Genomic DNA, 25,857 nt, shown 5'->3' with positions numbered 1-25,857 from the left:
CGCTGCCCTCTACAGGTGACATGTTTACAGGCAGATCTCGAGAGACTATACGTAACCATGTTGAGAACAGAACGAAAAAAGCCAAAATGGTACAAGTAAAGGGAGGGGGAGGGGAAGTAACCCCAGGTGTAATCAGTGTATAGAGAGAGTAGTGTACCAATAAGGGGGGGACTGGGATAAATGGAAAATATATGGGTACAAGCAATCAATTCAGATAAAGGAAAAAAATAATAAAAAAATAATTAAACAAAAAATCTTTAATTAGTACAAGAATATTAAAAATTGCCAACGTCAATCACCCAATGTGCTGTATACAAACTAAATAGTGGAAACCATAATCAAAAAATAGAAAAAGGAATACTAAAATATATTCCAAAATGAAATCAATACCTGATAAATCGATATATAATGAAGGATTAAGTCTATAGCGGATACGCTAAATGTATAAGACACAGCACACATCTGTGCTGAGTATACTAGTAAATAAATATGTGCCTGGGGAATGACACCTGCTGGACAAGGTCGGTATTAGAACACTGTTATAACATATAAGCGCTAAAGAAAACCACCGAAAGAAATATGTTCTGCCTGTACTAGGTGATAAGAATATGACTAAGCCTAGCATGTGAGTCAATTGGTTGACAATGGTATATCTAAACTAGGGCTAGCTCTCCTATTATTCTCAGGTAAAATAGAGTAATACTCGGTACTGGTACTAACAGTAGTGCAGAAGTGATCCAGAGATGGTATCGTAACTGGAGTCTTATGTTGGTGTCAGTACATGGGCATGTAATAATGCTAAGCTCGGACTTGTAATCCTATTGGTATTGATAACCAATAACTGTTATGACTTCTGCATGCTACTGAAACCTCCTGGACAATACATACTATCTGCACAAATAAAGCATACATGGTAATGCTGAGTTTAGGCTGCTGCTCCTATTACTCTTGAGTATATAGCCGTAGAGTATCTACCTGTGTAAAAATGCTAGGGCTTGGGGCGGAGCCTGACTAGCAAACGAGTAAGACGTGCTCTGCTCGAGATCCCGCCGGATGGCGACATAACCGCCAGAAATCGGGGGGTGCAACCCTCGAAAACCCGCAAAACAAGGCTAATCAGCTTGGGGAACCCAGTGCACACCCGCAGATACCTGACTTGCCGCCCGGAACGCCCGGGATCCGAAGCGGAAGGCTGTGGCCTACAAGAGAGGACGGGCTGGGAAGACGGCCGCAGACCAGCACAAATCATCCCCCCCCCTTTGGACCGGTGGGGGTTAACCCGGTCCCTTCCACACAGAACCGTCCCGCTCCCTAATCTGCTGACGCAGCCGGCAACCACAGCCGACGGACTGGAGGAGCAGGCCTCTAAGATGGCGGCCATAAGCGATGACTACACTCCTGGAAAGCAGCTGCAGCCTGCATAACCAGACCTCAATCTACCGGTGAGAGACTCTCTGGACGCAATCTTTGATAAATTTTGGACTCCGCTACTGGCCCACACAAGACTAGCTGCTGACATACCTCTCACTAGCCCACCTACAGCACTAGCAGGAGGCTCCAAGAGGATTGGGAAACCTCAGAAGGGCACCAAAAAACGCCAAGCCACAGCAACTCGCATGAATCGCCAACCTGGACAGAGGGCAATGAGGGGATTGACCCGCAGGTATCGGCCACACAAGCGGAGGACCGCAGACGCCAACACGCGCCAGACCCATGCACAGCCCAACGCACCCGCCCGCCGGGAAAGTCCCTGGACCTGAAAGGACCCCAGGCTCGTGGCAGGAAGGTACCAGCCCTCACACTGACCCAGGGCCGAAGAGGCACCATGTCCACAAAGGGCTGCTCAGCTGGCTTGCTGTATATCCTCGACCGCTCCTATGCCAATGGCTGTAGTGACCTAACTTGAATGACCCACATGGACTCTCCTTGCTGGACTCCCACTTGTAACCATGCTTACTATGTTGCCTGCTCGTATAACTTTGTTATTATTTTATATTATTTTATTTTAAATTCTTTTTACATTTTGTATGGAAAACTACGCTACAACCCTTTAGCTTACTCTTACCACAGTGAGACTCAGAGAATACACTCAACATACACAGCCTAGCAAACATTGGCACCTTATACATATGTATACGCCTGTCGTGTGCCCAATGAAGTGTAAATGTAAGCTCTTAGTTAACTCACACAGCCATACATGTTTAGCCTTGAGCACAGCCACCACTGTATGCACGTTTAGCATAGTTACCTCCGTACAAATTGTTTTTCCTACTGATGAGTATTCAGAGAGTTACCTAGCTTACAATATTCTTGAATGTTTAACCTGACGATTTAATCATCTAAAGCGTGTCTACGATGTTATATAGCCTACTGACTCTCTATTTTCATAGTTTACCTAGATAGGCACTGTTTATGGTTATATTATGTTTATGCTACACAACAAGCCAACAGAAAACTGTTTTAACAAAAAAAAAATTTAAAAAAAAATGAGGCATCGCTACTCAGGAAATGTGGTTTCTTCAAATTAATGATGTACGAACCCTCCGCTGTCAACCGTTATTGCATTTCCCTCTCTTTATTTTGTACCCCACTATATATGCCTCAATAAAAGAAAGATTGACAAAAAAAAAAAAATGCTAGGGCTTGATTGGTGCCGTGAGCGAGTGAGGGAAGTGGTGCTGATAAGAGCAAAGCCAAAATCTTATTATCTGCTAAATAACCTAGTTTCATGTAATTCGAAAAGTCTCTATACAGTAGCTACTTGATAACCATCTAATCTTGGTCAACTTCCCCCCCGTGCCTGCAAGGGCACTTCCAGCCATAGTCTTGGTAACTGTATGCACAATAATGTTCGTGACAGTTTAGTAGCTGCAGGTGTATAAGTTCTGTAGCTATAAATAATATCTATATAGCATTGCTTAGGTCTAAATAAGAACCGTGAGCCGAGGGAGGAAAAAAATCACTGCTGAACGGGATCTCTTGTAGTAAATAGAAAAGTTAGCTCATAAGTCGTCAGCATGGACCGTTAGTCTAGAAAATCAGTCACTGTGAAGAAATTGCTATATAAGTGAATAGTCATGCTAGCTCCACCGAATGCTAATCCCCATATAGGCTATAAGACTGAAATCCCCATAGTTTTTAGTCCTAGTACTGTCCGTATGATCAAAGACAGCATTACGTGGACCCCTAATGCGCGCCTTTCTCCCGACCTGGCTCGTACCTGTATATTTGCCATTTATCCCAGTCTCCCCTTTATTGGTACACTACGCTCTCTATACACTATATGTAACCATTTCAGTCTCCATGCATAACACAAAGTTTCATATAGTCAATGTCTACACAACTAACGACCCAGATCCTCAATACTGGGACAGTATGGTTCAGAGGGGGTGATACTGGAAGGGGGCGATCTTAACGCAGTGCTGTGTCCGGCAGCAAACTGGAGCACAAAACCATGAATGGTGCGGTCACATGGTAGGGGACCGCAAGACAGACTTTAGAACACCTTCTTGTCTAACACACACTTAATGGACGCATGGAGACTCCAACACCCCGATACCTGTGACTTTACATTTTATTCAACACCTCACGGCACGTACTCGAAAATTGACAATATATATAACGGGACAGGCATGTCCAAACTTACACACTCTGAGATTGATAGCATCACTTGGTCCAAATCAAGCAGACATTGCGGTCACCCTCGGCAGGCTCAAATGCTGGACACTAAACACCAGCCTCCTTAAAAATGAGGACATATGCAAATCCACTAGCACGGTCATCACTGACTACTTCGCACTCAATACCTCACAGGAGGTTGAACCTGTCGCAATATGGGCGGCTCATAAATCAGTCCTCCGAGGACACTATATTAAGGTATCTGCAAAATAAAAATTTTATGATTAGTTTAGTTTATGCTTGATTTAACCATTGGTGATCTATTCAAATAGCAGGAACATTTTCATAGAAACATAGGTTTATTTGAAAAAGTACAGTATAAAAAAAATCCCAGCCCCCCTCTACTAAACCCTAGTCTCACCCTCTACTAAATTCCAGTTCCCCCCTCTACTAAATCCCAGTCCCCCTCTCTACTTAATACCAGCACCCCCCTCTACTAAAACCATGCCCCTGTTTAAAAATAAAAATAAAAAATGAATAATAATATTAGTCAACAAGCAGACTTCACTCACATTGCCGCTGCCTGTATGCACATTCTTGCACACACTCACAAATCATTTTATTTATTTATTTCTGATTGCGCCCTACCTTTGGAAGCTGGTGTGGGGCTTCTCCCTGGGGTTTTCTCTCAGGAGATCTCCCTGCTCCTCACGCGCACAGTATAGTGATGTGGGCCGGAATTACGTCATATTTCGGCACCCGGCATCACTACAGAGGGCGCGCGAGCAGTGAGGAGCAGGAAGAACAGACTTCGCTCCGCCGCTGCATTCATCTCCCTTTCCACTCAGCCGAGTAAATTTCAGCAGAGTATGCACCCACAATGTGGGAGGAGCAGGTGCCTACTCTGCCTTAACAGTAAGCATGTGCTCGCTGGGCAGCAGAGAAATTCATTGTGGCCGGCATCCGGCCTGTGGTCCGCGAGTTTGACATGCTTGCTCTAGTCCATCCTTTGCTCAGGGACATCTCATTATGTGTGCTGCAGTATCATTACAGAATATTCAGGGTCTTGTAGCTGTGTTTTTCTAGACATGAATGTAAAACGTTCCTGTATTAATAGTCCCACGTTGTATTATTTGGATGTTTATTACAGTTTGCATTTTTTTCCCTCTTGGAGATTTTAGGAGTTCTGTGAAACATTCTTAATCACTATTGAATTTACATGGTTAATTAGTTTCCTCTTTATGTTTAACCATGGTTTGTGTTGTCTTTCCTTTTTGTAAAGTGCACGGGTATTAAAACAATATGCTTAAGTGCCTTTGTAAACTGCAAATAAATAGTTGATTTCACACATACACAATGTACGAGAGCTGGTAACTATTGTTGCTTTAAGATTTTTTTTCCATTTCAGATTCAATATCTAGATTCACTAAACGGAGAAGATCTGCTGCTGACTGGTGAAGTAGCTTGGCGTCCCCTGGTGGAGAGTGATCCTCAAAGCATCTTGAAGCCATCAGCCCCAACCTATAATGACGAGGGACTTTAAATTAATTCCACAATGTCGAAGGAGACCTGCAGATAAAGCCATCATAGTCCATGTATGGAAGAGGATACAAGGCCGAAGTAGTCAGCTTTATCCTATTTGAGTGGATTGGTTTACATAGAATGTATCAGGGATTTGAGTGCCACTTTATTTAAATCTATTGATTTTGTTAATCATTTGAAACTATGCAAGTATCAACTTTTCTCTAGGATACAGTGCACAAAAGCAATGCCCATATACCTAAATGGATCTTATAAGGTATACCAAATTTAAAATGCCTTTACAAAAAGGTTGTAAGTGTTACTGACCAATCTTAAATCTTAGTTTTTGGGAGTTTTGTTTGTAAACAATTTTTGTTTGTGGTTAAAGCCTTACACTACTGTCAAAAGTAGGGTAAAATCACAGAGATCAATCATCAAATCAGTCTATATTTGAAATCGGCCATTGTTGGCAAAAGTCACAGTACACAAAAAAAATGTCCTCTGTATTTTACACCAGGGATCTATAGTTTGAAACTCATTCATATATTTAAATAACTTTACGTATGTGTGCTATGAATACTATAACGATAACTGTAACGATAGTACTGTAACGATAACCCATGTAATTATGGAACAGTTCAGTCAATTTCAGATACTTTTGTTTATTAGAAGAAAAACTAGATAAATTAGAATCTAATTTGACAGCTCACATTTGCTGGCAATTGTCTATTTGCAAATTCTAATAAAAAAAAAAAAAAAAAGCTGTGAATATATCCACTGTAAAACATGATTATATACTATTGCTCCTGAATACACTCATTTATTTACATTCCAGTGAATATGCAAAATTCATTGCTCAAATATGTGCTGCAGAGCAAACAAATGAAAACACACAAAATAAATAGCAAAAAATCAATGACTGCAAAACGTGATATTATATACTAAACCCATGTCCTTACTAGCAGAAGTTCCCTCATTCTGGAACATTGGCTCTTAAATGGTTCCTAAGGACCAATAAAGCACTGTGATTTATGGACCTCCCCCCTCCCCGTGCGTAATTTCTGGAATTTTGACAGTTCCTGCTCCATGTGCACTGATTTCTGACCGCAAACCTGCATTAGATGATTTGTTCACAGACGTGTTACCTTTCCCACATAATGTGCTGCTTAATGTTGACTTGTTTTACACACAAATGCACAGACAAACCTTTGAAATTCAAAGTATGTTGGTATTTTTGCATTGTTTTCTATATAATTGTAGATTTTATGGGGGTTTGTAATGTTGAATAAGCTGCATACTTGTACTTTGCAGATAATTTTTATTTTCATCTGAAATTTCCATTTAGGTTTGCATTGTCAGAACCCTGTAGGCTTTTTTCTGCCATTGTTTTAAATAACCTAATATATAATCATAAAGTAGAATAAGAGGCTAAAATTAACAACTTTGTGTGCTCCTTATATGTTTTATGCCTACATATATTTAAAAATAATTAAGTATATAGGTTTTGGGAAGATATTTTTGCTCTATGTGTATGTCTTTATTAAATATTTGGTGTTCTATGTATACTGAGTGTCAATTTGGCAGAGGTGCCCGAATGATTTACAACTTCAAAAGACAGGCAAAGCATAAAAGGTGCTATTATTATTATTGTTATTATTGGTATTATATAGCGCAAGCTTTTTCCGCATCGCTTCACATTAAAAAGGAATTTAACAAAAGAGACCATAACTAAATGTTACAGGAACAATAGGAAGATGAGGACCCTGCTCAAACAAGCTTACAGTCTAGAGAAGGTAGGGCATAGAACACAATAGGTAGGGTGGCCTTTGAGGAGAGTGCAAGAGGCATGTTTGTGAGATTGAAGTTACTATGGGAGGCCTTAAGAATTCCTGAAAAGATGTGTTTTGAGGGACTTCTTAAAGGATTTAAGGTTGTTCCAAAGGAAAGTTGCTGCCCGCGAGAAGTCCTGCAGGCGTGAAATAGCATTAAGCGTGCAAGCATTAGACAGGAGAAGGTCACCGGCAGAGCAGAGAGACCAAGATACCTACCTACGTATCAGTGAAGAAATGTAAGAGGGGCTAGTGCTGGTTAAAGCTTTATAGGTAAGGGTTGGTATTTTGAATGGACACCTGTAGGGTACAGGAAGCCAGTGTAAGGATTGACATAGGGGTGAGGTGTGAGAGAAATGACAGGAGAAAAAGATCAGCCTGGCAGCGGCATTCATCACAGATTGAATTAGGAGAGAATTACAGTGATCCATGGAAGAGATTACTAGAGCATGAACAAGCTCCCTGGCAGCATCTTGCGTAAGAAAGGGATGGACACATGTTTTTAAGGTGAAATCGTCAGGTTTTAGCAACCAACAGGACATGAGGCACAAAGGTGAGGCCATGATCAAAAATTACACTTAGACATTGAGCTTGCAAGGACTGGGTCAGGCAGGCCTGGACAGGCCAACGAGCAAACTGGGCAAATGCCCGGTGGGCCGCGATGGCCATGGGCCGAGGCCGGCTGGGGAGATCACAGGATCTACCCAGCCGGTCCATGCAGAGGCCGACACTGTCCGAGCGCCGGCCCTGCTATGTGCCTTCATGGGCCGTCGGGGAGATCAAAGACCCGCTCCGCTGGGTTCCTCTCGGTTATCATGGCAACGTTTCGATCTTGCGTCAACTCACCACCAGGGATTCACCTCCACTACAACCACAAGGGTTTTATCTCTATGCCTCCCCTCCCAGGTAAAGGTAAGAAGGGAGGGGGGATATAAAGTATAGATTTATTTTTATTTATTTTTTTATAAAAACTAAACCTATTTATGTATTACTTTCATCTTCCCCCCACTGCACACCAAACACACACACACACACACACATACTAACTACACACTTCACATACACTTCACTCATGACACGCTGCACCCTTCACACAGACACACACACAGACGCACACCGCACCTTTCATACACACTGCACCCTTCACACAGACACACACATGCACACAGCACCTTTAATACACACTACACACTTCACACAGTACCTTTCTCACACACACAGCACTCATTACCCCCGCACACACACAAACTGCACTCACACACTGCACTCCTCTTCCCCCACTGCACACCAAACACACACACACAACTACACCCTTCACACACTGCACTTCTCACACACTGTACCCATCATCCACACACTGCACCCTTCACACACACACACTGCAGCCTTCACACACAGCGCACCCTTCAAGCGCATTGAACCAACATGCTCACTTTAAGAGGGGGCGTGCTTGTCATTGGTGATGACAATACACCCCCTCTCTGGCCCTGCCCCCCTCTCAGTGGGCCGCTGTGACTCAAAAATACCTGGGCCGAATTTCTTTCCCAGTTCGGCAGGTACCATCAACCTGCAGGGACAGCGTAAGAGGAAGATCAATGTTTTGAGTAGGAAAAACAAGAAACTCTGTTTTAGAGAGATTAAGTTTCAGAAAGCAGTAGGCCATCCAATCAGAGATATAAGCAAGACAATTGGTGACCCATTGTAGAACAGCAGGAAGGAGGCCAGGGGAGGAGAGATGTATCTGGGTGTCATCAGCGTGCACGTTGTAGCGGATTCCAAATTAATGAATGAGTTTGCCAAGAGAGGCAATATAGAGAGAGAACAAAACTCAGACCAGGATGAGGGGAGGAGTTGTCATTGGAAAAAGAAGACACTGAATGAATGTTGAGAGAGATAGGAGGAGAACCACAAGAGGGCTAGATTGAAGAGTTTGGAGAAGGAGGCCATGCTCCACAGTGTCAAAGGCAGCAGAGAGGTCAAGAAAAATTAGTATGGACTAGTGGCCTTTGAATCTAGCCAAAATTAGACCAATTGTAACTTTAATCATAGCGGGCTCCATGGAGGGGGCGGAATCCAGACTGAAGAGGGTCAAGGAGAGAGTTGGAATTGAGGAAGCAAGTCAGATAAAAGACAAGTCTTTCCAGAAGCTTTGAGGAAAAATGGAGCAGGAATATAGGGCGATAGTTGGAAGGGGAAGCTGGTTAAAGAAATAACTTTTTTTTAAACAGGTACAACAATAGCATGTTTAAAGGGATCAGGGACAACACCAGAAGAGCAGTTGAAGATGTGCGTTTAGGACAAGACATGGGGCGAGCGATCTGATGAGTTGAGATGGGATGGGATCAAGCAGACAAGTGGTGGGACGAGAGGAAAGGAGAAGCGCAGCCACCTCCTCTTTAGTATCTGGAGAGAAGACTTAGAGGATAGGGAAAGTGTGGTCTCAGTGAGGTTGAGATAGAGAGGAGTGTACCAGACCCCGGCTAGTCCTAGTTTACGCTGTCTCTTTGTGCCCTTGACCTCGGATCGTTCCTGACTCTGTACTTCTCCTATATACGTCGAGTCCGGCCACTCTAAGGTCCGGTAGACGTATCTCCCCTCTGTGTTGTCTTCTGTTTAGCTGAATCCTGCGTGTTGGGGTACATTACGATAGGGCCATGGACCCCGCAGATTTAGCTCAGCAAATGGCATTCCATGAGGCTAGATTTGTAGAGCAGGATCACCGTATGGATCAGATAGCCCAGGCTCTCCAGACGCTCTTATCTAGAACTATTCCAGCAACCACACCTAACCCTCCTACACCTCTTCTTCCTGAAGTATCTACTTTGCCTAATACTTCGGCCCAATTAACACCTCCTCCTAGGTATGCCGGCCACAGCAGGGTGAAGGTATTAAAGAGTATTAAAGAGATGCCTACGATTATGGGATCATGAACTAATGAGAGAGGAAAAGTAAGACTGTTTAGCCAGGGTGAGGGCTGCACTGTTTGAATGCAAGACCAATCTATAATGGAGAAAATTAAGGTGTGAGACTTCCCCCAGCAGTGTTCAGCTGAACGGGAGCATCTCTGCAGGTAGCGGGTTAACTTAGTGTGTTATGGTTGGAGGTGTGCCCTCCTTGAGGTGAGTTCTTGGAGGTTGGCTGCAGCATCCAGTGCAGAGGTGAAGGTAGCATTACAGGACGACGGTAGCGATACTTACCCTTGCCAGGGGCCGGCCGCGGTCCTCTGTTCGAGCCGCGCGCGGTCCTGCTGCTGCACGAGCCGCGCGCGGCTCATCCGACGGCAGGAACAGGAAGGCGGGCAGTGACCGCTAGAAGCAGTCACGTGTCCCACCTGACTCTAAGAGCGCGCCGCGGGTCTTGGGCGCACTCTTAAAGGGACAGTGGGAGCCTAAATTGGAAAAGGCCTCCCATTGGTCCCTGTCATGCCACACTCCCCATACACTTACCTTTTGGGGGCGTGGAGATGACGGGGACCAATCAAAATAAATGTTTAGTTATTTATACTCACCTTTTTCCCCTTAGTTCCTTGCCCTATCGTGGTTTCTGTTTCAGTTCCCTTTAGCGCTTGTTGTATTCAGTTGTGTTCCTTCGTACATGACCTTGGCTTTGTTTTCTAACTACGTTATTTCTTTATCCTTATATGTTCTGTTTGCCAGCTTGCTGTTTACTGTGTACCAGACCCCGGCTAGTCCTAGTTTACGCTGTCTCTTTGTGCCCTTGACCTCGGATCGTTCCTGACTCTGTACTTCTCCTATATACGTCGAGTCCGGCCACTCTAAGGTCCGGTAGACATATCCCCCCTCTGTGTTGTCTTCTGTTTAGCTGAATCCTGCGTGTTGGGGTATATTCTCGTTACAAGGAGATAGCCAGAGAGGGACAGGAGATGGCAGGAACGAATGAGAGCTCAGAAAGGATATCAGCTAAGAACTGCTAGAGGTCAAGTTAATTCAGGTTCCTTCTGGGTTGAGGGGGTTAGGCTGAGAATGTTGGGTGTAGGGGCACTCAAGAACAAATGATATGAGGTGATGGTCTGATAAATAACTGCAATATTTGCAGATATGGGTTTGAACAAGCAAATTGAGTGAATTTTAAAGGAGGAGAAAGAGAGGGAAGGGGGATGGGTCGGGGTTTGAAGGAGCAGTGGGGGTGAAAGCAGAAACCCTACACCACCACCCTTACTGTCAGACTGTCTTTGGTTGTGAGTAAACTGTAGACCACCAAAGGATAATGAGGCAGCAATGTCAGAGGGAGAGAAACAATTTTAAGTTAAAGCAAGTAAGTTTAGGGAGCGTGGGATAATTAAATAAATGGATAGCAGTCGATTTAGTTATGGTGCACACTCAGCGTGCATTCCATAGGGCAGCATGAAAGGAGGGCTTAAAGGGAGAGTTACATGGGATGGATATAAGATTGAAAGGGGTTTCTGGAGTTGATACAAAGTAGGTAAGGAGAAGAGAGACCAGGGCTTGGAGAGACTTCACCAGCTGCCAGGAGCAGAAGCATAGAAAGGAAGAGAAGGTGGGAATAAGATTTAATTTCCAAAGATGCTACCTCAGCATATGGCTTTAAAGGAGCACTATAGATTACAAACATGTATTCCTGACCCTATAATATTAAAACCACTATCTAGCCCCCTTTGCCTCCCTAATTATAGTAACATCTTACTTGTTCACTGCCTCTGCCTGTGAACTTTCTCTGACATCATCAGAGGTGGTGGCCTGATCCAATCACCATGCTTCCCCATAGGATTGGCTGAGGCTGACAAGGAGGCAGATCAGAGGCAGAGCCAGCATGATTCAAACACAGCCCTGGCCAATCAGCATCTCCTCATAGAGATGAATTGAATCAATGAATCTCTATGAGGAAAGTTCAGTGTCTGCATGCAGAGGGAGGAGATACTGAATGTTTGGATGCATTTTAGGCAGCCATGACCCAGGAAGGATCACTAGGCTGTAATGTAAACACTGCATTTTCTCTGAAACAAGCAGTGTTTACAGCAAAAAGAGGGATTTTTCAACAAGTCCTCTTCCCACAGGCAAAGAAGAAGGAAGATGCTGGTGGCCGCATTTAGGTTGCCAGGGAGCGCTGTGAGGCGCCCTTCCGAATTCTCCGCCCCTGCACTCACGCTGCTGACCTAACCGGAAGGAAGAGGACAACCTTCGCCTTACAGTGCTCCCAGTCTCCTACCGCTTTATGTGACAGATAGGCTTCAGCCCATGACAGTGATTGATTGTGTGTTTGTGTGTGTGTGTGCGCGCCTGATAGTGCATGAGCGTGTGTGTGCCTAATAGTGCATGTGCTTGTATGTGTGTCAGTGAGCATGTGTGTGTCAGTGAGCTTGTCTTTAGTGAACTTGTGTGTGTCAGCAAGCTTATCTGTAGTGAGCATGTGTGTGTGTGCCAGTGAGTTTGTGTACGCAATCTTGTGTGTGTCTAGCTTTTCTGTAGTGAGCATGTGTGTGTCAGTGAGCGTGTCTGTAGTGAGCATGTGTATATGAGCTTTTGTGTGTCAGTGAGCTTTTCTGTAGTGAGCATTTGTGTGTGTCAGTAAACTTGTCTGTAGGTAGCATGTGTATGTGTCAGTGAGCATGTGTACCAGTGAGCTTGTGTGTGTGTCAATGAGCTTGTCTGTTGTGAGTTTGTGTGTATGTCAGTAAATTTGTCTGTAGGGAGCATGTGTGTGTGTGCCAGTGAGTTTGTGTACACAATCTTGTGTGTGTCATCTAGCTTTTCTGTAGTGAGCATGTGTGTGTCAGTGAGCGTGTCTGTAGTGAGCATGTGTATATGAGCTTTTGTGTGTCAGTGAGCTTTTCTGTAGTGAGCATTTGTGTGTGTCAGTAAACTTGTCTGTAGGTAGCATGTGTATGTGTCAGTGAGCATGTGTACCAGTGAGCTTGTGTGTGTGTCAATGAGCTTGTCTGTTGTGAGTTTGTGTGTATGTCAGTAAATTTGTCTGTATGGAGCATGTGTGTGTCAGTGAGCTTGTCTGTAATGAGCATGTGTGTCAGTGAGCGTGTGTGTGTGTCAGCTAGATATTCTGCAGTAATTATGTGTATCAGTGAGCATGTGTGTCAGTAAGCTTGTCTGTTGTGAGTTTGTCTGTAGGGAGCATGTGTGTAACAGTAAACTTGTCTGTAGTGCGCGTGTGTGACAGTAACTTGTTCGTGTAGGGGAGTTTTCCTATAGTGAGCATGTGTGTCAGTGAGTTTGTCTGTAGTGAGCATGTGTGTCAGCGAGTTTGTAGTGACCGTGTGTGTATCAGTAAGCTTTTCTCTAGCGAGCATGTGTGTATGTGTGTTAGTGAACATTTCTCTAGTGAACATGTGTGTGTCAGTGAGCTTGTCTGTAGTGAGCGAGCATGTGTGTGTCAGTGTCTGTAGTGAGCGTGTGTGACAGTAAGTTTGTGTTTGTATACCAATGAGTGTCGTCACCTATCCACTAATCAGCATCTTCAATGTTGACAGATCTTAGTTTTTTTTGTTTTTTTTTTTAAACCATCTTGTGTTTTTTTTTTTATATATATATATATATATATATATATATAGTTTTTTTTTACTCTCCCCTTCTAGCACCATCTTCTGCACTGTTTGCTTGAGGGTTTTTTTTTTCTCTCTCCCTCCTCCCCCGACACTGATCTTCACACAAGATATACGACCCTCTGCAGAATCTGCAAGAATGATGTCTATTCTCCATCAAACCCATGTCTTATCTGCACTCATGACGCTTTAACACCCTGTATCACAACTCAACTTTGAATTCTATGTTTCGTCTCGCTCAGCGGTGTACTTTGGTTTTGTGCTACCCTAGGCATGACTAAACCTGGGCACCCCCCCTAATAAAATTTTCCCCACCCCTACCGATCAAGGCCACACCTCTTCCTGATTAAGAACCCAACCGCTTTAGACTCCAGCTTTTCCTACTCCCTTAAAAGGGATACTATAGTGCCATGAAAGTTTTCCTGGGGATGGGGATTTAGCAGGCGCTGGATGTCCTCATGCACACTCAATAACATACACACAGATGTCACTGACAGACTCACAGATCTGACACACACTCATTTATTGACAGACACACACTGATAGTCACACACAGACTCTCACTGATTTAACAGAGACACACACACACACACACTGACATACACACACTTATACACTCACAGACCCACACATACTTAAAAAAAAATTCTACCCAGCCTCCCTAACTGGAGAGCTGGCGTGGGTCTGCCGCTGGAGGTCCAGTGGTGCTGTAAGGCGTGCGGCTGTATTGGAATCAGAGGCGGGGAGGGAGCTGTGATCTCCCTCGCACCTTGTGTGCCATCCACTGATGCCGGGAGCCAGATTGACTTCATATTCCGGCACCAGCAGCATCAGTAAACGGCGTGCAAGGGAGCAGAGCAGGGAGATCACGGCTACCTTTCCAATACAGCCGCTCGCCAGGGAGGGGGGGTCCATATGGTAGCCAGCAGGCCTGGTTTTGATCCCCCTCATGACATGAACAACAAGGACGCCCCCCTGGTTAGTGCTGCCCAAGGCAAATGCCTAGTTTAATACACCACTGGTCTTGCTCAGAAATGTTTTAGAATTGAAAAAGAGAGGTTCCCCCGAAAAATTGTCATTAAAAAAATTGTTAGTCCAATAAAAAAGGTATAACAAGATACAAATTGTATCTGTTTTTTTACATACATGCGCATATATATATATATATATATATATATATAATGTGTGTGTGTGTGTGTGTTTGTGTATTTGGGGGTAACATTGATTATGATATGAAGTAAGATTGTTGTTCGCAAACCTGTGATAGGAAAAAGCCAGTTGAGTTGTGCCAAAACCGGCGTATGCTGTAGGCCAGGGGAAAAGGAATACATTTCATGCTCAAAATAAATTTGAGTAATTAACATAATATAACTTAAGTACATTAAGATGACATTTTATTGAATGCCCTTTGTATTTCCTGTACCGGTTGGGGTATGTAAATTGTATATGCTGATGACTTCAAGCGACCAAGAGTTTTAATGACATCGACTGGAATGTCCTGGCCTGATGCCATAGATGCGGCCCCTATCCTAAACGAGTGTCCTGAATAATGGCTAGGGTTCATACCGAGCATTGTTAACAATAACTGTACAAATAACATGCACTCAGAGGTAGTTAGGATAGCCCCGTGACAGTAGCTGAAGAGATGCGATATTTGGTACGGTGAAGAGGTAGGAATCAAAAACCTTCACCGGGCACCATATATTATTCAGCGGATAGTATGGAACGTGGACGGGTTGACCCAGTTGATTAGTCTTGGTCACGGGTAGACGCAGTATGTAATGATCTTGATGTTTAATTAGGTAGGAGCTTCGAAGGCAACCTTGTGCATTGTGTTGGCCACTGATGGTGAATTCTTGTGGGCTCAGGTAGCCGTAAAAGGCAAGGTACATAACGGTTTTAATGACAGAGTTAGTGAGGGGTTTGAAAGGGGCTGAATCTAGAAAATCAGATATATTTTGGATACCCTTAGGTATAGTCTGATTGGATAAGGCGTTGTTGGAAAGTAGAGAAACATGATGTTGGATGCCAGTCAGGCGTAACTTGATGGTATAGTGAGCCTAAATTAAAGGTGGCAAAAACAAGTAGCGAACACAACCAGAGACATAATAACCAACATTATGTAATAAAGTACCACTTATCTGTGACGTGAATAGTAATGGAGAGACTTGGTGACAGCAATTGCTGGGAGACCACTAAGGGCACAACTTGAAATACCTTAGAACCTGGAGGGGTAATAATGTGTACATTGAAGAGCAGAATCTGCCAAACACGTGAGCCCTGCGACGGCTAAGGAAATTGTTGTAAACATGTAAGTGACAACCAATATATACCTTGTAAACAATTGAGAGGTAACACGAGCGACTTAGACTAAACCAGGTGGCATGAGTGTGAAAATACCAGCATATGGCGTCAACCACAACCTAATAGCATTGAGGTATATAGCAAAATACTAATAATGCAGAAACTCTGGAAAGGAAGTGAATCCTGAACCTGTCACATGTATTAGCCCCTGTTGCCTGAAAATAATGGGATAGCCCGGAGACAGATAAGTGATGAACGTAGATAAGTGATTAATATAGCAAGGGCCAAGTTGATAAAACAAACTTATATTGGGGAAATAATAGAGTAGAAAGGGTTGAGAACCGGAAAAGTATCAATACTAAAGAAAACAAAAATAGCATAGGTGACTAGTATCAGTATTAACAAGAGTATACGACGAAAAGTATCTACAAGGACCCTAATGGTGGACAATTCAAGCTAACAAGTGTATGAGAAGCAAACCAACAACCCCTAATTAGTATAACTTAACTAAAGTAAACCTTTGTTAGCAGAAGAGTCCCATAAGGGTAATGTAAGTACAGTGAATGTATATACAAGTTCGATTATATTTGTGAACCATATGTGTAGGCCCAAGTTGGGCTTGACATGATTGATCCTGTCAATAGCGACACTTAACCATGTAGGGGGCCAAGACATATAATAGAAGTCGATATGTTCCAGTAAGGGGCCTAATACCGGAAACTGAAGAAAGCATCGCTGTGAAGCTGCTTATTAATGAAATGCTGAATATGATAGTAGTGAGGTTCGCCCTGAAAGAACAAACATACAGTTGGTAGAAACCGATTAAATCAGCCACGGCGACTTCTATGAGTATGGGGTAGGGCAGGCTCAACTTAAAGATGACATGTTTTAGTAGAATAATAATGTTGTCACAATATGTCTGATAGGTGTGGCATTGCAACTTATCTACATGCTAATTCACCTACTAGTGTAAAAACTTTCAGACAGAAAGTCGGATAGCATGACAGAAAGTCAATATCCTGTTGGATATCTGAACGTGCAGGCGCACGTGCTCAATATTGAATTGTGTCATGATTTTATGTGCACGGGTCCTGTTGATGGCATGGTTCGACAACGTGTTTCTAGTCTTTCCAGTCTCTCATTTATTTAACCCTTACAGGATACGACTGCTCTGAACGTTGCGTGGAGGTTGGTGTCACTTGAGCAACTCGTGCCTACTCCAGCATCAGCATTGTCCGTATTGGTACGCATGAGCCTGCACAGTTGCGCTTTCCCGACCGTTGCTGGGAAAGGAACGTTGCGTCTGTGTAGATCAGCCGTAATACGATGAATGGTCCATGACCTGAAAGAACCTGATAAGTGTCACCTTTTTCATGTAGTTATAGTGAATAGTGATGTCGCGAACATAAAATTTTCGGTTTGCAAACGCGAACTTCCGCAAATGTTTGCGACCGGGCGAACCGCCATAGACTTCAATAGGTAGGCGAATTTTTAAATCCACAGGGGCTCTTTCTGGCCACAATAGTGATGGAAAAGTTGTTTCAAGGGGACTAACACCTGGACTGTGGCATGCCGGAGGGGGATCCATGGCAAAACTCCTATGGAAAATTACATAGTTGATGTAGAGTCTGGTTTTTATCCATAAAGGGCATAAATCACCTAACATTCCTAAATTGTTTGGAATAACCTGCTTTAAAACATCAGGTATGATGTTGTATCGATCAGGTAGTGTAAGGGTTACGCCCGCTTCACAGTGACAGACCAAACTCCCCGTTTAACGCACCGCAAACAGTCCATTTGCACAAACGCAAACTCCCCATTTGTACAAGGTTGGATACCAAGCTAACCATGTCCCGTTCCTTGTCCTCACTGATGTCATTGAAGGTCTCTTCCTCCACCCAGCCACGTACAACACCAAGGGTCCCCGAAAGGTGACAACAAGCCCCCTGGGACGCCTGCTGTGTTTGGTCTTCCACCTCCTCAAAGCCACCTTCCTCCTCTGACTCCTCTTCTTCAGACTCCTCTCTCTGCGTTGCCTCTCTCTGCGGTATTATAAGGTGTGTTAAGTAGTACTATTCCTATCAGTTTAATCCCTGTTATGTCCCCTATCAGAAGACAACCCTGGAGAAGGTCCCAGCGGGACTTCACCAACTAATGATAAAGAAGAAGCTACAGGTTCCAGCCCTGACAGAGACTGGCGGACAGCGCCAGAAACACAGTTGGTCCCTTCTACTCCTTCTCCTTCTTCCCCCTCATCTGGATTGAATCCTGAAAGTCCCAGCTTTGTCCCTCATTCACCAGTTAGGGACTCTAACTCTATACCAGGATCTGGACCTCTGTCTACTAGATCACTTCCCAATGGTGTGGGCGAAAGACCCTGTAATAAATAAATTAGTGGACAACCACCGAGCAACCTAGGTAGAGGCAGAAGAAATCGGAAGTCCCCGAGATTCTTGACCTATGACAACATTGGGAAACCTACATATTCTCAGAACCCCCACACGTGCACTAAGTTAATCAATGTATTGCATACTTTGACTGAAATATTGAGTGATAGAATTTCCCTGTATTAGATTGTATTGTACCATCTTGTTAAACGGGTTTAAACCAGATGGACTGCTCTTGCCAGTGGAAGGCAGGATTCTACAGAGGGGAGGATGTAACAGACTGCTATATTTTACTGTTTTAACTTTGTTTTGAGATATTGAACTTTGCCCTGTCTTGTGAGGAGGAGGGGCTAGGATGGCAGGAAGAAGAGGACAGGGGAGAAGCCATGTTCTCTGAGTCTGCTATAAAGAAAGTGTGTTCCTACCTGTTTATATGGTCTATTACTGCTGGGACAGTGAGATAATAACGGGAAGGCTAATGCACTGCAACTACAAGAAGTTGGAGACGGTCTACTGCTCTGCTAGGAGAATTAGAAGACTGTCATTTTATGTTCAACTCCCTGCAGATTCTGGAACTTTCTGCAGGAGTGTGAATGAGCTCTTGCATCCTGCCAGCAGAAGGAAGAGAAAGGATTGCCATTGTGATACCGGAGAAACTGACGGAAGCCAAGCACAGAGAGATGGACACAGGTTTTTTCAGGAAGGAAGAGATCTTTATTCGATTCACCGACCGGGACTCAGAGGGACTAATGTCACCAAAAACAGCTAAAATCTGAGTCCTGATCGTACAGTGTAGGTCCCTTATATAGACATATAGCTCCTGCTATAATCAGTTCCACCTACATGTACTCTAACCCAATCAACAGAATAGAGACTAACTTCCTGTTTGACCACTTGGCTTGCCTAGCACAATGGAGGAGGGGAATACTCGTATATCCTGTATTTCTGCACATGCTCCTTACACTACTAAATGATGCTCCGAATTGATAACCTGTAAAAGAATATGATTTGATAAGACATAAGGAAATGGACAAGACCTTGTGAGAACCACCGTATCTCCCTTTTTACAGGCCCCAAAGCCACAGGACCAAATATCCGCAGACGGAAACTGTAGTGTTCAACCATGCAATCATATTTAGGGAAATCTCAAAATGTACAGAACCGCATATGTAAATATAGACAGTGTGGCCCAAGGCGTATTGTCTATCGTAACCCATCTAATATGCCACATCGAAGGCATATTGAGCGGTGGGTGGGGGCCATAAAGATAATAAGGGGGGGGACCTACTGTCCTGCCCCCCTGGCCCCCGCCCCTGTGCGGCAGGTGAGGTGCGTAAAGATAATGAGGGGGGAACCTACTGTCCTCCCCCCTGGCCCCCACCCTTGAGCAGTGGGTGGGGGCCATAAAAATAATGAGGGGGGATGACCTACTGTCCTCCCCCCACCGGTCCCCACCCCTGGGCGGCGGGTGGGAGCCATAAAGATGCAACAACGACTTATGGGGCTGGCATACAAGTTATTCCAGGGCTGCTTTGTATCCCCAGTTCAGCCCTGCAAAAAGAGTCCGAGTATTGATGTTACAATTATGTCCCCCACTGAAAAAAATCCTGCGAACACCCATGTCTGCAACATCTGGTGATCCCTGATATATGAGTCATTTACTATAAAGCTTTCTGCAGAGGTAGCTACTTTGGTTACTTTTGGTTAATGTTGTTTGTTCAAATTCGCTGTCTTGCAGGTTTTAGTGCAACAAGAATCTACTTCTGCTTTTCGTAGGTACGAGGTTTAAAGATTTGTACCCTTGGAATGTGTGACAATATCACTACTAAATTGTTACTCCAATCATAATAACCTCTACAGCCCACTTATAGTCATGACATAAGGAGTGCCATGGTCTGTGTGACGAGAGCAATCTCGCCACATTGCATTGGAGAAGCCTGGCTGCCCGCCTGCTGCCTTTGGACTATGGCCCTGGGAGATTGGGCCCTTTAAAAACAGTATTTGGCCATACCAGAGTGTATGTCACTCATTCTGGCCCTTTAAATACAGTGGGGTCATTTGGTACTTGCCCTGTGTGAGCTGTGGTAACCCAGATAGCTATGCCATGGAACCTATTCGTGTGATTAAAGACTTTGGCTCCATGGCGATTAAACTGTATTCGGTTGGTCTGAGTGCCATTCACCTAATAATGTGCACTCAGACCTGAGCTATCTGGGGATACGTGAAATGTCTGTGTGTTATGTGTAAAATGTGACTTTATGTATTTTAAAGTGTTTTATGTCGTTTTGCAACCATGTGGTTAATGGAGTCTGCCTCTAGTCCTGGATAATTGGATTACTTCCCCCCATTGTCTCCAGAATAGAGGGTCCTGTAAAACCATGCTTCCAGAAGGTCAAATGCACATTTGTACTAACTTTTGAACCCCTGGTCCAATTCGTATGATTTTTGAGTATGTTGTTCCCCTGAATGGATTGATTGTGAATATGTATTTTTATGCGAATGTGATTGTGGCGAAACCAACTTCGCCACTGTGAACTGGAGAGGCCTGGTTGCTAGCCTCCTGCCCGCTGACTATGGCCCCTGGACATATTGCACTTTAAAAACTATATTTGGGCATGTAATAATGTATATTGCTGCTATTGGCCCTTTAAAATCAGCGATGGACATATTGGGACTTTTGGGACTAATGTCCCTTTAAGACTTTGTAACATATCACAGTAATACTGTCTTAAATATTATGTAGGTATTTATGTGTTCAGTTAAACTGGGGATATGTAGAAATGTGTGTTTTATGTGTTAAATGTATCAGTATGTAATTTTATGTCTTTTACTGTCTTTTTGCAACCATGTGGTTAATGGAGTCTGACTCTAGTCCTAGATAATTGGATTACTTCTCCAATTATCTCCAGGGCAGAAGGGAGGAAGCCGGGATGCATTGTGGGGGATGTTTTACTTCTGTTTGAGCCAGATTGTGCCATGCTGCAAGCCAGGGCCCAAAAGATACTTTTAGTAACTTTTGAACCCCTGGTCGGATTCATGCCATTTTTTAATATGTTGTTCCCCTGAATGGATTGATTGTGGATATGTATTTTTATGTGAATGTGATGTATGGTTTTAAAGTTATGAAAGTTGTGTAAAAGTATATTTTACTCTGTATGCATAATGGGATTATGTGTCACACTAAATGGGGGGGATGTGTGGGAGGTAACATCTATGTCATTGGTTCTTTTATGCCTCCCCCTGGGTGTGGCCTGTATGTGTGAGTTGGAAATAAAAGCCAGGCTGGATGAGCCAGTCCTCAGTTCCTGTTTAACCCTCAAAATGAAGTGTCGTCTCGTTCTTGGGGGGAATTGGATTGTAAGCTGACTGCCAAGAGTGTAAGCGGATTGTATGCTTTTCTTGTTCAGCTGTTCCAGTTCGGAGTGTTATTTCGTATCCAGATCGGGAGTTTGGTGTTCTGCAGTAGCTGTGCCTGTCTCTAGCAAAGGGGATTATCGCCTAAACGGATTTTTCCCCTTTTATGCTGAAACGGTCCGTTACAATTGGTGGCAAGCGGCGGGATCGTTCCTACAACCACAGGGACAGCTACAGACAACACTATTCCTGGATTACAAAGTGAGGGCAACGCCAGTACCCGTACAGCGCCCCTATCTACGAAGGATTTTGGGAAAATGGGCAACACGCACACCTGGGCAACACACACACCTGAGGAAGAGAGTGAATTAGAATGGAGAGATAATGCCCGGATAAGATTATGGTATGATGCCCGGGAAGAAGTCCAGTATCAACGGCAGCAGCGCTTTCCTGGTGCCGCATACCTGTTGGAGGAACAAATGGCCTGGCGGATGCCGCTTCTGGGGGACCAACCCGGAGGGGAGCGGGTAAGACAACTTGAGTACCTCGTGGAAAGGGAACTGAGCCTGGACGTCTCATACCGGGCACTGTGGTGGTGCACTGTCCAGCCAGAGACGTGGAGGGCAGAGGGCATCCAGCCGGAGGGGGATCACTACACTAGCCCTGGCCTGTTGTGGAAGGCCCTAACAGAAGACGCCGACTTCGGCAGTCCAGCAGAGTCACGGTACTGGGCTATCGTGCATTACCGGAGTGAGATGTTACAGGGCCCGAGATCTATTGGACTGGGACGAGACCTCCGCCGTTTCGCTGCCATGGAACAAGGGCTGGAGATGGACTATGTAGAACTATTAAATTCCGGCCCAGATCCCCAACGGCAGTGTGTGTCCCAGGGAGCAGAAGGTGCAGTCCTTCCTCCCCAGCGGCAGTGTGTAACCCAGGGAGCGGATGGTGTCGTCCTCCCTCCCCAGCGGCAGGCTGAGTTACAGGGGGCAGAGGTTGTTGTTCCTGCCCCCCAGCAGCAAAGTGAGATGCCAAGAAGGCAGTGTGAAGTGAAGGGAGCGGAGAGCAGCGTCCTCCCTCCCCAGCGGCAGTGTGTGTCCCAGGGAGCAGAAGGTGCAGTCCTTCCTCCCCAGCGGCAGGCTGAGTTACAGGGGGCAGAGGTAGTTGTTCCTGCCCCCCAGCAGCAAAGTGATATGCCAAGAAGGCAGTGTGAAGTGAAGGGAGAGGAGAGCAGCGTCCTCCCTCCCCAGCGGCAGTGTGTACCCCAGGGAGCTGATGGTGTCGTCCATCCTCCCCAGCGGCCGTGTGTGTCCCAGGGAGCCGAAGGTGCAGTCCTTCCTCCCCAGCGGCAGGCTGAGTTACAGGGGGCAGAGGTAGTTGTTCCTGCCCCCCAGCAGCAAAGTGATATGCCAAGAAGGCAGTGTGAAGTGAAGGGAGAGGAGAGCAGCGTCCTCCCTCCCCAGCGGCAGTGTGTACCCCAGGGAGCTGATGGTGTCGTCCATCCTCCCCAGCGGCCGTGTGTGTCCCAGGGAGCCAAAGGTGCAGTCCTTCCTCCCCAGCGGCAGGCTGAGTCACAGGGGGCAGAGGTAGTTGTTCCTGCCCCCCAGCAGCAAAGTGATATGCCAAGAAGGCAGTGTGAAGTGAAGGGAGAGGAGAGCAGCGTCCTCCCTCCCCATCGGCAGTGTGTACCCCAGGGAGCTGATGGTGTCGTACATCCTCCCCAGCGGCAGTGTGTCCTGCAGGGAGCAGAGACAGTCAGTCTCGCACCCCAGCAGCCGGACAAGAGAATGAAAGGGGAGACAGCTGGTTCCCCTTTCCACCAGCAGAGAGAGTGCCAGGGAGAGGAGCCTGCTAACCCCTCTCCCCAGCGGCAGTTTACCATCCAGAGAGAGGAGCTTGTTACACCCTCTCTCCAGCGGCAGCCTAACCCACCAAGGGGAGATGTTAAGCCCCACATCTGTGCAGATGGGACCGTAGTCTCTGCACTTACAGCACCAGGGGTAGGGACGGTCGGTCCTGTCCCCCAGCCACAGAGCGATATATCCAAAGGGGAGACAGTCGGTCTCCAGCAACCAGGCTCCAACCAGACTACTCCCGTGGTAGTGCTGGCAACAGGACAGCGTACCGCTGGTCTCTGCCCCCTCAGCAACCCACCAAGGCAGCCTACCAGCCCCCCATACAGCCGTGGTGAGGCACCTGAACCCGGACAAGATCCTCCCTCACCCAGGGGTAGTAACTATTTATTGTGGGTGGGCTGCTCTACTATTTCTGTTTTGTGGGTGGGTTGCTGGACTAACCAGGGCACTGACCGGTAGGAGGTCAGATACCCTGTTAGTCTAATTGGTAAAGGGGAGAATTGTGGCGAAACCAACTTCGCCACTGTGAACTGGAGAGGCCTGGTTGCTAGCCTCCTGCCCGCTGACTATGGCCCCTGGACATATTGCACTTTAAAAACTATATTTGGGCATGTAATAATGTATATTGCTGCTATTGGCCCTTTAAAATCAGCGATGGACATATTGGGACTTTTGGGACTAATGTCCCTTTAAGACTTTGTAACATATCACAGTAATACTGTCTTAAATATTATGTAGGTATTTATGTGTTCAGTTAAACTGGGGATATGTAGAAATGTGTGTTTTATGTGTTAAATGTATCAGTATGTAATTTTATGTCTTTTACTGTCTTTTTGCAACCATGTGGTTAATGGAGTCTGACTCTAGTCCTAGATAATTGGATTACTTCTCCAATTATCTCCAGGGCAGAAGGGAGGAAGCCGGGATGCATTGTGGGGGATGTTTTACTTCTGTTTGAGCCAGATTGTGCCATGCTGCAAGCCAGGGCCCAAAAGATACTTTTAGTAACTTTTGAACCCCTGGTCGGATTCATGCCATTTTTTAATATGTTGTTCCCCTGAATGGATTGATTGTGGATATGTATTTTTATGTGAATGTGATGTATGGTTTTAAAGTTATGAAAGTTGTGTAAAAGTATATTTTACTCTGTATGCATAATGGGATTATGTGTCACACTAAATGGGGGGGATGTGTGGGAGGTAACATCTATGTCATTGGTTCTTTTATGCCTCCCCCTGGGTGTGGCCTGTATGTGTGAGTTGGAAATAAAAGCCAGGCTGGATGAGCCAGTCCTCAGTTCCTGTTTAACCCTCAAAATGAAGTGTCGTCTCGTTCTTGGGGGGAATTGGATTGTAAGCTGACTGCCAAGAGTGTAAGCGGATTGTATGCTTTTCTTGTTCAGCTGTTCCAGTTCGGAGTGTTATTTCGTATCCAGATCGGGAGTTTGGTGTTCTGCAGTAGCTGTGCCTGTCTCTAGCAAAGGGGATTATCGCCTAAACGGATTTTTCCCCTTTTATGCTGAAACGGTCCGTTACAGTGATGTATATTTTGGGAGTTATGAATGTTGTGTAAAAACTGTATTTTCCCTACCTATGATAATTGTATTTGCCTGTGTGTACAGATAATTTGTTTACAGGTAGAGGGGAGGGCTATGTGTGGGATGTAACTATTGTGTGATTGGTTAATGTACGTTACTGTGTGTGTCCCTCCCCTTCATGGGAGCACCTAATAAAAAGGTCTGCAAGCTAGCAGCCAGAGAGTTCCTGTTTTACCCTCAAAGTGAAGTGTCATCTCATTATTGGGGGAAGGATTTATTGTATGCTGTTCCAGTTGACTGCTAGGAGTGTAAGCCTATTCGTATGGTTCCTATTCAACGGTCTACAGTATTCCTATGCTTGAGAAGATTCATATGCTTCTCTGATTCGGTGATTGTGGTGTCGGCTAGAGTGCTTGGAGTCCTCAGGAATCGCTAGGAGCATCCATTAACGGAGGTACCCAGTCGGGGTGCCAGGTGATCCGTTACATTGGTGGCAAGCGGTGGGATGGCGTCCTAGTGCGAGGAGAAGCAGCTCAGAGACACCGGTAACGTGTGGAGTTGTGCAGCGTCCCTATCTTCAGCAACATAATGGAACCAGCAGTGGCTACAGCAAGCATGGCGTATAGCTACTCCGTACTAGAGTTTGGCACGATGGTAGGGTTGCACCTGAAGTTTTACGGACCCAATCCAGAGGAGAAATACGTGCGGTTCGTGTGGGACATGGTGACCCGGAACCTACAACACAGGGCGTTGAGGGAAGGCCAGTGGGCACGTTGGGAGAAACTCCAGCCACAGGTAGAGTGGGACGAGGAAGAAACCGAGGTGGCCAGTGGAGATGGGACCGAGGTCTCTCTACCGGCCCTACAGGGATGCTGGGCACCCGGCCCAGATCCCCAGCGGCAGTATGTTTTACAGG

At 45.2% G+C, this 25,857-nt stretch overlaps 1 protein-coding gene across 1 annotated transcript in view; it reads left to right on the top strand.

Moving 5' to 3' along the window:
- Positions 1 to 5,190, top strand: part of LOC134565740 (ubiquinol-cytochrome-c reductase complex assembly factor 1) — a 216,431-nt gene extending 211,241 nt beyond the window's left edge. The window contains exon 10 of the mRNA XM_063425387.1: positions 5,027 to 5,190. Coding sequence (XP_063281457.1) covers positions 5,027 to 5,161 — 135 coding nt within the window. The 3' untranslated portion in view covers positions 5,162 to 5,190. The remainder of the gene's footprint in view (positions 1 to 5,026) is intronic.
- Positions 5,191 to 25,857: the final 20,667 nt, after the last annotated feature.

This window comes from Pelobates fuscus, chromosome 6 (genome assembly GCF_036172605.1).
Source record: "Pelobates fuscus isolate aPelFus1 chromosome 6, aPelFus1.pri, whole genome shotgun sequence".
NCBI lineage: Eukaryota > Metazoa > Chordata > Amphibia > Anura > Pelobatidae > Pelobates > Pelobates fuscus.
Note: the sequence above shows the minus strand (reverse complement) of the source record. Positions and strands in the feature narration are given on the sequence as shown.